This window comes from Atta colombica, unplaced genomic scaffold, assembly GCF_001594045.1.
Source record: "Atta colombica isolate Treedump-2 unplaced genomic scaffold, Acol1.0 scaffold52, whole genome shotgun sequence".
Lineage (NCBI taxonomy): Eukaryota > Metazoa > Arthropoda > Insecta > Hymenoptera > Formicidae > Atta > Atta colombica.
Window position 1 is genome coordinate 301,734 of NW_017259542.1, and position 12,675 is coordinate 314,408.

Consider the following 12,675-nt stretch of genomic DNA (forward strand, 5'->3'; position numbering starts at 1 on the left):
CTTTTCTTCCCTTTACTCTATTTTATAAATAAATACAGGCATGCATAATGTATAAACAGACAGAGATTAAAATTACATGGAAAAATATTACTGCTTTTTATATAAAAAGGTTCCTCGTATGGTGTCCCAAGAGTTTCCCTTTAGTTTTATTACTATACATTGAAAATTTGTTTGACATCGTGCTAGAACACTAGCACGTGGACATACAATATTTACATTTCTCGCAATATTTACATTGTAAACTATATTTTACTTAAATATTATTCAAAATCTAGAACAATACAAACACGTATCTTGATACATCTTGACATACATCTCGAATTCATCTCATACGCATCTTATACGTATTTGCGTATTGGCTCGTCCAGATTATCTTCTCGTATTTTGAATTTCCACTACAATTCCGAGCCTCGCTAATATTAAATTTCTGGCTGATATTTTGAGATCTCGGCTGAATAATCATGTCGCATGAAATTAAACCGCAAGTTTAGTCGCGGCTTCGTTTCGAGACGGATTACATCGTATTTGAATAATGTAATACAATTCAATGCTAATAATAAAATGACAATAGTAAAAATATAACTTTTTGTTAATTAAAATCTAATTGTATAGAAATTTCATTCTTCCTCACAGGTGAGATCTTCATCTCGCGAAATTGAGACGATGTTCGCGTCGTCGCGGCCGATGATATAAATACGCGGAAAACGAAGGATGTGTTAAAAAATTGAAGACTCCGCGAGAAAAGCGGAGAACTTGGTAATGGGTTCGTATTGATTGTCATGCCGACGTGAGGGAAAGTGCGTGAAAAAAATGTTAGCTGCGACGGATGCGGAACAAGGCGCGAACAATAGCGTGATAATGTCACAATTAGCTAATTCGCACACTCCACAGGATTTTACGGTCTCACGCTTGCTATCCACGCCGACGCACTCTTTAGGTAAGGAATATTAAAACTAGTATTTTGTATTTACATTATGAACATGTTATTAATTATCTGACTGTTATTAATTCTCCGTTTTTCAATCACATTTTTACTCCTTCCGTTTGCAATCTGGATCTTTTTGTCGAGTCCAACTGTTCTAGGTTTTCAAAAATTGTAGAATAATTTAGAGTTATTCTTCAACATCTCTATCATCTCTAACATCTATGTTATCAAATAATTTTCTCGATTTTAGGAAGGGAAATTGAATCCCTTCTTTATTTCGGAAAAATTTTGCTTGTGCCAAAAAAAAAGTTCAAATTATATAAATGGAGAGTAACAATAATAAGTAAAAAATCGATATGAAAAATTGATATTTAAAATTGATATTCAAAAAATTGATATTTGCATAACACAAATATTTAATTATTATTAATTAAGCATGTAATAAAGTTTAACGAAGTTTTAATGAAAGCTTCCTGATACTAATTTGCGAGTAAGAAACTGCAAATTGTTATATTATTTTCATCCCTAATTATTCATATTAACACAATTACTCGATGTTATTGTTTTGTAACTAAAATTTCAGTTATAATTATAACTTTGAATTGTAAATGTATGTATATATGTATATTATGACAATTTATTTGAAGGGAATTTTATGGAATACGGAAAATGGCATTACACTAGCATGCGAACGCAGTTCTTATTGCGTGTGATTTAATCACGTCCCTTCGCATGTAATCCGCGGTTTACGACGCACTTGATTTCATCGAAATCGCGCATTTCCAGTCATGCTGCTCGCATTATACCGCTTTGATGAATGCCCAAGTATAGTGGAGTCATTCAAAGAATGGCTGCGGCTGTTAGTCGACCCGCGCGCGTGCGTTTCTTTTTTTCTCTTTTTCCTTTTTTTGGTATAGGCCGCCGATATCGCAAGCGGCATCTTCGAAACCGCACGTTTCACTGTTGCGATAGAGACCATCGAGAAAAATAATTTCGCATTCTTCTCGCAGCAACGTTTTTACGCGCGAAAATATGATTCTAAATAAGATAATATTCTGCGATATTTCAATTATACTAGAAATCAGGATAGTAACTAGTTAAAAGTTAAAAAAAGAAGTTAAAAAGTTAATAACTTTTTTAACTTAACTTAGTTAATTATCTTAACTTAATTAATTTTAAATGCATTAAATTTTAACTTAACTAAGTACTTTTAAAACGTTAACTTTTTAACTTTTTTTTTAAGTTAAAAAATTTTTTATCTCTTTTAAATATCTTAGAAAAATAATAAGATATAATAAGACTAAGGGCGTATATTCATAATCTATTCATATTTTAAGACCATTTTAAGTAATTTCTTAAGATGCTAATACAGTCCTCTGATTAGTTTATGCGGTTATGCCATAAGCCTTAGTCCGGATCTACAATAGGTATTTTAAGTCTTAAGTCATAAGAAATTGACTAATTACAGTAAAATATTCTTCTCGCATTCGATTGTAATTAGTTAATTTCTTATGGCTTAAGACTTATTAAAAAGTAATCACTGATTATTCTATCTTCTCTATGTGCTGGCTGTTTTTTTAAAGTTATATAATTTATATAGTTATATCGTTATGTATTATATATTTATATCACATATGAATAAAAAAAAAATTTAAAATTTAATTTACTTAATAATCTATATAGTTATTTAATCTCATTTTAAGAAAAATTAGGACATTTTGATCTAAAAAATAATTTTTTTCAAAATTTACTTTTTTTTTCAACTTAATTTAATTGACTTAACTCACGTTAAGTTAATTTTTTATTTCTTCAACTTAACTTTATTAAATTTGTAAAGCTATTAACTTTATCCAGTTAAAAAAAACATTAACTTACCCAACTCTGCTAGAAATATATATTTCGATATTTATATATTTTTCGCGCGCGTATGTTGCTCCGCCAGAAGAATACGAAGAATACGAATATACATGTTATAATAGTACGTTAAAGAAAGTATAAATAAATACTTAAAATTATTTATGCATTTTTCTATTAAATACTTAAAAATATTTAATAGAAAAATGCGTAATTTTATCAGAAAGAAAAAAAAGGAATTTACAATTATTTCAAAAGCTGAGAAACGAAATGTCACTGATAATTGCTGATTACTATGTTTCGCAGATTGCAGCGAGACCTCTTCTATTACTGGGAACAGAAGACCCAGGAGAAGCAGGACTACCTTCTCGGCGCAACAGTTGGCCGCGTTGGAAAGAGTCTTCGAGAAGACGCACTATCCGGATGCCTTCGTCCGTGAAGAACTGGCGACCAGGGTGTCTTTGTCGGAGGCTAGAGTGCAGGTAATGCAATCTATTCTATCTTCCAATAGATCCAACAGTAGCTCGGGATAAATGCAAACATAAATATTTTCTTTAAATAAATTTCTTCATAAATTTTCAACAAATATCAAATTTGTTTAGATAATTTGTTTAGATATTTATAAGAAAATCATTCATTTAATTTCTCTTAGATTTATTATCTTACTTTTTACATTTAAAATATAATAAAAAATTTTGCTCCATTTTATTTTATTTTAATATTTCTATTTTCCAAAATGTAGAATGAGTCGTACAATGAACATTTTATTTGAGGATTGCGATCTTTTTAGCGATTATATCAACTTATGAAGCTTATGAATAACGAAAATGTTTTGATGCGAATTGAAGCAATTAGGGAATTATTTCCTCAAATGGTCCGACAAATATTTGATGCATCGTCACCTTTTTCTATGCAATAGATTTGCAATTTAGATTAATAAACACATTTATGCCATAGTCGTATTGCTAACTTTATATATAATTAAATTATAGAAATCTAAAAAATATTAGTATTAAATAAACAGAAAGTCATATTGGGATACATCGAAAGGGCATCATTCTCAATGATGTTCGATCTCGTTCACCCTATACTAGGATGATGGAACGTGGCGGAACGATAAACCGCCGTTTCGAGACGCTCATCAACCGCTAGCCAACCAACCCAGCAACCGACCCACAGAACGAGCGGACCGCTCTTTGAAGCTGTCTTCCACTCGGTAACCGAGAAGACTAGCTGTCCGAGAAAGTATCACGACGTGCACATGTGTTAGGCTCTTGTACCGAACGCAACGCGTTGTCAGTAACACGGGGGGAAGAAAGATGAAGGAGGAGGTGGAGGAGGAGGCCGGCGGCGGAAGGTGGAGGTCGCGGACAGCTAGGCAGAAAATCGGAGGAGACAGGTTGTCAGAGCAGAGAGAGAAAGAGAGAGAGAGAGAGAGAGAGAGAGAGAGAGAGAGAGGAAGAGAGAGAAAGATAGAGAGCTATGATTAGCCGGACGGCGACGCACGTTCCAGCATCTGCGCGCTTCGGCGTCGTGCGTCGAGCACGTGTTCGCGTCGTCGTCGCCGTCGTCAGCGGTCCATGCCGCGTATACGCGTCTGTCTGCGTCGTCGGTACGCCTGCCAGGAGCCGTCACGCTGTCCCGTCTTCGGTCGGCGCGCCGCGTCCTTCCGTTCCCCTGTTTCCCTCCGCGTCTCCATCGAACCCGGTCGAAGACGCGAGATTTTTGGAATAACGTAAGATGAGAAGCGTCAATAACGTGAGAAAGTAGATCAAGTATTTCTAATGAAGGTTTTTCGTGAAAAGAGGTGATTCTCTGACGAAGAGCATATTCTTCAAATCGTATTTATTTGTCTTATGGTATGGCTTGGTCTTTCTCGTGAGTGATGCCGGATGAGGAGCATTTGTGATAGTTGGACATGTCGGATCCATTAGATTTTCTTCGAAGATATTCCTAAAAGACGGCATGGCCCTTTGAGTCGGATTTATTTGAGTTATACTCTAAGACTTCAATTCATAGAATTCATTTGAGAGACGGATACTCGTTTGAGAGATCATAAGAAATTTAATGAAGCGCTAATCAGTGGAGCTAAATTAATAAATATACACATAAATGATTAAAATTAAGATCTGCAAATGAGTAAACTATCCTAAAGAAATGCTAAAGCACGCATGCACAACTAAAAAGTGTTAATCCTTTGAGTCAATTAAATTTACTTATAAATTTACTTATAATTAGCTGCATTAGATATATTTGTGACAATAACTGCGCATTCATTTTTTTCTATAGTTTATTTTTAAAAATTATTTTTTATTGTCGCGCAAATATCTGTCTTTCATAGCAATAAAATCGCAATATTATTCTTAACACTTTGGTTCATATTTTGTTAAGAATATGCGCGACCAATATGCAGGATAATAGATAAAAAAAAAAAACAAAATATCTGTTGTTTCTAAAAATAAACCTTAGTAAACGAAAGTGAATAAAATTTAAAAAATAGCACATTTTTTAGAAATAGCAAATATAGCAAATACCTGATTTTTTAAATCATTTGTTATCCTGATTAATTATAAAAATGCAATCATTTATTTCGTGTGCAGAGAATCATTTAACATTTTCCATTTCTTTCAATACCAAAGGATTTCACTCTTTAAAAATTGACAACAGAAATAAAAACACAGTAAAGCACTATCGTTGTCCTTTTTGTATAGGTGTGGTTCCAGAACAGGCGGGCAAAATTTCGGCGAAACGAGCGGAGCTCGGCGATGAGCCGAGGTGTCTCCGCGGGCAGGGAAATAGAGACCGCGCTACCGCTACGTCCTATCCGGGTGTCGCATCCTCCGCAGCATCCGGCGGAGACTAACGCGGAATCGTCACAGGGCGCAACTGCTACCACCCAAGTAACAGCGCAGTATTCTTACGGCGATTATTGGCGAACGACGCCGCAGCATTACGCGGTGCAAACCGCCGCGACCGCCGGTTGTCATGGCTTCGCTGCAAACGGCGGCCTGGCGAACATGAGCTTGCCGCCGTACCATCATCATCAGGCTGACATGCACCACGGCACCCTCGACGGAACCGCCGTCAACAGCCTGAGCGCCCTGAGGCTGCGAGCGCATCCCTACAGCTCGACATATCCAGCAATGCACGCGAGTATGTGACATTGTCCCCCAGAAATCGAATCTTCAAAACGAGAATGTAACACTAGACCTCTGAATATGTAATTTAGATCGAGAGAATTTAAGCTTCCGAAATCAGACTTAAGGCTCTTGAGTAGTCATCACAGCCATATTGAATCGTAACGTCAAAAGCGAGAGATGACACGTTAATTTTTATTACGTGCCATTTATAGAGACAATTTGAAAATTATAGAGACAATTGACAAAATGATGAGATTGCTTTAAAACATTTGTAAAAATGAAAAACTATCCCCCCTAATAGTCAATAAATAATCGTAAAAAGTGATAAAAGGCACATATAGTGTTTTTATTCAACGCGTATGCTGCTTAGTTTTATTTACATGTGCCTTTTATCACTTTTTATGATTATTTACTGAGGCATAACGTATCATTTCTCACTTCTGATGTCATGATTTAATATGGCTGTAGTGACTACTTAGGAGCCTTAAATTATAAAAGAGTGATATTTTTCGAAGAAAAAATATATGTACACGGAAAGAATGGTTTTGTTGAAATATTTAAAAATTCAGTTAGATACGAAAATCATTTTCTTGGATCATCAAAATAATTATGTAGGATGTTCAAACTAGTTGCTAGAATGTTAAAACTTTTTGTAGCATTGCCATCAACGCTTGAACGTTTTACATAATTATTTTGACAAAATTATTTTCAGATCTATCTAGTTAAATTTTTAGATACTTCAACAAAATCGTTATTTTCATGTATAAAAAAAAATGTTCTTTCTTCTCGAAGTTATAAGACTTACATAAGACACATGCGCGAATTGTTTCTTAGGAATTATTTCTAGATTCTTCGTCACAACATGACTCTTCATTTATAAATTCACGAAGACTGGAATACTTATTATGATTTTATTTATTATGATTTTACGACTTTCTTTTCTTGCGGAACAGACGAATTGTTCCAATATCATTCTGGAAAAACGATGTGATGCAAACGCGTGAAGAATCATTTATCGAAATCTTATAAAAATGACTAAAAAATTCGAATCGTCCAAACCAAAGATAAGCTTGACTGTTAAGAATATATTTCATTCGATAGTCGATTTAAGATGATCTCGCAGAATCTGGCATCCCTAGGGTTTATGTGCAAAGAGGGATTCTGATTTTTTTAAGGATTATCGCAGGTAAAAGTCCAACGTTGATCGTGTGCCTTATAACTAATGATAATGATTAACTAATTAGATCAAGTTTAAGCTGTAAGTTTTGAACATACAGGGTAACGAGTAAATAAGTTATAGCGCTTCTTTTTCCCGTCGATAGAGTAACATATTAAGTTATATGAGGAAGTATATTAGAATATCGTAATATTTTAAATACAGAATACAGAAAACGATATTCTACACGAAATTACGGCCTTACATAGATATATGTAGACGGTATAGATAAAGACAACATCGTGTGCAATAAAAACATTGAGATCGGAGAACATCTTTGAGTATGTTTTCTCACTGATATATACATATTTATATATAATCAGAAAAGTACACAACATATAGATATATGTAACAAATACATGTATATATGTACACATATCGAAATATATTGGCACAGGATTAGAATATAGTCAATCGGCGTACATATTGATCGTATCCGTATTTTATCTCATTCTTAAAATGCATTATTCTCAACCCTCAGCAGATATTATGAAGCTTTTTTAAATCTCTAGCACAAAATGCTGGTATAATTAAAGGTAAATAATGCAAGACCTCATATTCATAAAGTGATATGATTAAAATTCTTCTTTTAATGGATTTTTTAAATTTTACATTGAATGATATTTTATATAGAATAACTGAGACTTAAAAAAATCTAACAGCTTAAAAAGATGTATATTATCTGCCGAAGGTTATAAATATCAATATCTACATCAATCATCTTGGACCATAATGTGATATTATAATTTAACAAGACAAACATTCAAAAAACATCAAAAGGATGCCTATGAGGCATCCAAAACATTATAGCGTCTAAAAAGTACTCAACGCTTATTTCTTTACGTTATTTTTCTTGATTTGTATTGCCTTAGCACATCAAGAACTTTAAAACCTTTGGAAAATTTTATCATCGAATACAAAATTCAATATTCCATCCCCATAAATTCATCCAAAGTTAATTGCTTTGGTATTTTCAACATATTTTTATTCCTTAATACTATACTGTTACTTGGACATTCTGCACAACATTGCTCCAGTCGAGCTTGGATGGCACCAAATAAAAAGCTGGTGCAATCTTACTACCGCAGGGACATTGACTGCCGGCGATCCAGCTGTACGAACCAAGTTTTGTATTACATTTAGGACAATTTAATTTACCCTCAACGTTGTGTGTAATATCGGGCATCCAGGCCAACGGTTCTACAAAATAAATCTTGTCGCAGAACTCGACTCGCGCCGACTCGTCTCTTCTCTGGATCAATTTGTCACAGCTCTCGCCGTCCTTGGAGGTGCTTTTGGCACTGATATGCCGCCAGATCTGCTTCTCGCGTGGCGCATGAGGTAAAATGTTGCTGGCGCTCGCTACGATGCGACGGCACTTCTTACAACGATAAACCGACGGCTCGGGACGCACGGTTGTCAGCGCGGGATCAGGCTTTACCAAGTCGACGCAGCTCTGGGGAAGAATGCGAGCCTTGCGCACCTTGTCGGCGGCGATCTGCAATCGATACATTTTGAACTGCACATTAGTACTGTCGACGCCATAGCTCATATCCTCGTAGAGTCGCAACTGCGCCACAAAGCCAGGGTTTGGCGCGACAAAGCGACGCTTTGATTTTATCACTTGGAGCGTATCCGCGAAACTCAACTCGTGCTTCTTCATGATATACGCGATCACTACGGTAGCTGATCGCGACACGCCGAAGTAACAGTGCACCAATACCCTGCCATCAGAGTCAAGGGCACGATCGATGAAATCATAGGAGTCTTCAAAGTGTGTTAGCAGATCTTCTCGCGGCATATCCGTCACTTGTATATACTTTATGATTAAATTCGGGAGACGCTCCTGGATCTTTCTTGGCAACGGACATGAATCTATTGTTAGTATATGAGTTATTCCAGCTTCTTTCAGCCAGTCGACATCTGTAGCAGCCGTGAGATTACCCAGGAACAAGCCTGGCTCGATTTCATCAAAGCTGCATGGACCAGCATCAAAATCTTCTCTTGTTAACTTATTTGTATTTTCCCGCGCCATGCTCAGCACTCTGTAATCATGAGCGAAGCTACGAAAGGTATTTCTAAACCTAATTTAGTAATTAATATTGCTAATTTAGTAATTAATTTAGTAATTAATATACTTCATTATTTTTTATTTCTATTTCTAAAATATCCAAAGATAGATTGCAGATCAATCCATAACGCGTTCCACATTAAAATAATAATGGCTGCGTTCAGCAAAAAAAGCAATTTTACAACTATTGTAAAATTCTTTAATATGATTGGTCTTGCTCTTAGTTCCTCACTGGATCTAAATGTCTAAACCAATCATATTCAAGAATTTTACAGTTGCAAAGTTGCTTTTTCTACTGAATGCAGCCATTTACAATACTTATAATAATTTGAAAAGGAACAGAATGGGAACTTAAAAAGTGAAAATAAATATTTATTTATATATTTAACTATAACTGCAGTTATTTAATTCTTATTCTGTATTTACATATTAAGTATAATCATTATAAAAATGAATAAACATGTACGATTCTAAATATATAACTAAACAAAATATTAACAGGATGTAACTTACAGAGCAATAAAGCTAAATATTTATCTAATAAATAAAATACCAATATATTAGCAATTTATAAACAGATTCGAGCCAAATGTGGTAAATTAATATCGATATTAAGATACAATGTATTTTATACATTAAGCTGTTCTGCCAGCAAAGCATGTCAGCAAATTGCCAGCAGAAACTGTTATGAAAAGAATCTGTCATTTCTTAATCATTTAAATGGAATATCTCTGCAGTTAATCCACAGAATATTAACCCAATGTAGTACGAGTGATCGAATTCACTAAATGATTTGACAGGCACTATACGTGTAAGGATGACAAAGACGAATGCGCAGTAATTGATTGTTGCAATATGCAAGACGCACGAAATGGTGTAAAGTATAAAATGAACTTGCCTTGACAAAAGAAAAGGTTATCCTTGCCATATAAAAATATATGACACAGTATTAAATCTACTTTGGAGAACATGCCTTGCACAGAAGGATTACATTTTGATTTGCAACTCACTTGGTGCTCGCGATTTCGATACTCAAGTACACTCAAATAATGACAAAATGACACACGTAGGATATTCCACCTGCACAAGTTGTAATCCGACGGGCATCAAAAAGGACGGGATTAGTTAAATCATCTTCGAGAACCTTCGGTTCTATGCGACAAGCCGGTGACACTTAATCACGAAATGTCACGGCTGTCTGACATTATTGTCATCGAAAATAACACCGTAAAAAACACAATTTTCAGAATCAGCTGTGGACATCACTTGTGTTCGAAAATAGGCCTGGCTTACTTGATTGTCGGTGAAAGAAAAAGAAGCGAAGTTGGCAACATTGAAAATTAATGTTGCGTTTTCATGTATGATGACGTCACATCTCAACAGAGCCATCTTTTCTTATTCTCACTCTCATCTTGCCCTCTTTGCTGTCGCTAGATGTGCTGCGCACGCGGAAAAAGTAAGGTTAGGTTAAGGCGTGCGAGCAGCTGGCAATCGTACGAGCCGCGGAGGAGATCGGACGATCGCGTAAGCGATGTCGAGCAAAACTAGAGGTAAGAACAAGAAGATCGACGCGATCGAGAATGGAGCGGCCGACGATGTCGCGACTGATGATATCGCGACCGACGAAGTCGCGACAAAACTCGCGGACGTGGAGATCGAAGAGGAGACTCCGACCAAGAAGCTTACGCACAAGGAGAAAAAGAAGCTGAAGAAGCAGCAAGAGTACGAGCGGACGATGGAGATGCTGACGAAAGCAGGTGGGCAAGGTCACAGCGAGCTAGAGTCTAACTTTACTATCTCGCAGAGTCAGACACAGCAACGCGGTAATCAGCAATTGGATAATGCGGTCGACATTAAGGTGGAGAACTTTAGCATAGCGGCTAAGGGCAAGGAGCTCTTCACCAACGCCAGCTTGCTTATAGCGCAGGGTAGACGATATGGCCTTGTGGGACCGAATGGGTATGCTCTTTGCTGCATCCAACATATCTCAGAAATCTAAATTACTGTAAGATCTGTTCTTTGTAGTCGAACTGTGAATGAGTATAGTGTACACTTATTCTTAACCCTTAATATGCATCTCTGAGTAATTTGTGTCCTGTATTTCTTTTCTTTAAAGTACTAAGAACACATGATCAAACGGTCTCTTTTCTATTTCTAAAAAAAAGTTTGGCATCTAGAAAACAAGTTTTGTACATATATTATTGGCCTCAATGATAAGTGTTCCTCTTATTCTTATATAATGTCTATAGACAATACTTTGAAATATAATTATTAATAACAACGAGACGTTATCCATCTAAGCCGTTCTTTTATGGTAACATGATTCCATGATGTCAAATGTGTAAATTCATCTTTTCGTCTAAGCCTTTCTTTCGTTATCATAAAGAAACATTCAAATGAATTAACAAAAGAAAAAAAAAGAAGAACTGACCTTTTTAACATTATGGAATTTATTATCATTTAAAGACGGAATGTAACTTTTATGTTATAAATCAACCAAATGCCCCAATAATGTCAAATGAGTAAATTCTTCTTTCAATGATATATAACAGATGTGATACAGAACTTTCTTAGCTTCTTAGTATATTCCCTGGATTTGATTTTCTGACCTCTTTTTGAGAGTCACAGTATCATGTATATCAATTTAGTTTTAGAGTCTCTTCGGGGAGCAGAGACTTGCTTATGTTTTTGCATTTGGTAGTTTGCATTCTATTCCTTAGAGTTTGTCATCATTTGATCTATACATTTTAACGCCGAACGCAAAAAATCGCGTATAGAACGTAAGTAGGATCGAATTCGGATCTATAGATCATGAGTCAGTCACACTGAGAGGCGAGCCACTCGGCGTCTCCGTGTTACTCTTGTGTACTTTATTACTTATTGGTTATGTATAAACGAACTGAATATTGAAATTATGAAATGTTTAAACTTTTAAATCTATTTTGTGATTTATGTAACATTATACAAGATATTACAATTCTTCTAGATATAATTTTGCAAACGTTTTATATTAACATATTTTTTAAATTAAAGTGAGTTCTTAAAATAAAGCAAAATTGACATTTATTCAACAAGTGATTCGAGTAGATATTATATAACTTAAACATAATTTGAGACATATAAACGAAAATATAAATTAAGTAATTTAAGGAGATGCAGCAAGTATAATACTTTTCTCTGATAGAAATAATTAAATTAAAATATGAATGTAAATTCATGATATAAAAAAATAGTTGAAATCAATTAAAGGAAAAAAATACATTAGATAAGCAATTATATATGCATTAATTACAGATAAAAATGATAATAAAAAATTATTAATTTTTTACATAAAACAAGAGCAGTATGAATTTTAAATATAAACATTAAATAAACATTAATTAGCTATATTATATAATGAATATATAATATTCAATTAAATATATTCTGATTAATAATGTACATTGAATATATTTGAATTTATATATAT

The 12,675-nt window shown here is 34.7% G+C and overlaps 3 protein-coding genes across 5 annotated transcripts in view; 2 read left to right on the forward strand and 1 right to left on the reverse strand.

Moving 5' to 3' along the window:
* Positions 1-6,208, forward strand: part of LOC108691824 (paired mesoderm homeobox protein 2-like) — a 9,080-nt gene extending 2,872 nt beyond the window's left edge. Inside the window, exons 1-4 of one of the 2 annotated variants that reach the window (XM_018199743.1) lie at positions 498-534; positions 634-937; positions 3,086-3,261; positions 5,491-6,208. In XM_018199743.1, coding sequence (XP_018055232.1) covers positions 811-937; positions 3,086-3,261; positions 5,491-5,940 — 753 coding nt within the window. In that variant the 5' untranslated portion in view covers positions 498-534; positions 634-810 and the 3' untranslated portion in view covers positions 5,941-6,208. Of the gene's footprint in view, positions 1-497; positions 535-633; positions 938-3,085; positions 3,262-5,490 lie in introns of those variants that run through there. The other variant, XM_018199742.1, reaches the window with a different exon arrangement.
* A 578-nt stretch (positions 6,209-6,786) lies between these two features.
* LOC108691823 (dual specificity protein phosphatase 12-like) lies at positions 6,787-10,537 on the reverse strand. Of its 2 annotated transcripts, none has more exons than XM_018199741.1 (2): positions 10,217-10,537; positions 6,787-9,180 (listed from the first exon to the last, which is right to left on the reverse strand). In XM_018199741.1, exon 2 carries the CDS (start codon positions 9,168-9,170, stop codon positions 8,133-8,135), a length of 1,038 nt encoding a protein of 345 aa, XP_018055230.1. In that variant the 5' UTR covers positions 9,171-9,180; positions 10,217-10,537; the 3' UTR covers positions 6,787-8,132. The 2 variants fall into 2 exon arrangements, with proteins under 2 accessions (XP_018055230.1, XP_018055228.1); XM_018199739.1 differs by having other exon boundaries at positions 6,787-9,198.
* An 81-nt stretch (positions 10,538-10,618) lies between these two features.
* LOC108691822 (ATP-binding cassette sub-family F member 1) overlaps positions 10,619-12,675 on the forward strand; it is a 6,600-nt gene continuing 4,543 nt past the window's right edge. The window contains exon 1 of the mRNA XM_018199738.1: positions 10,619-11,165. Coding sequence (XP_018055227.1) covers positions 10,738-11,165 — 428 coding nt within the window. The 5' untranslated portion in view covers positions 10,619-10,737. The remainder of the gene's footprint in view (positions 11,166-12,675) is intronic.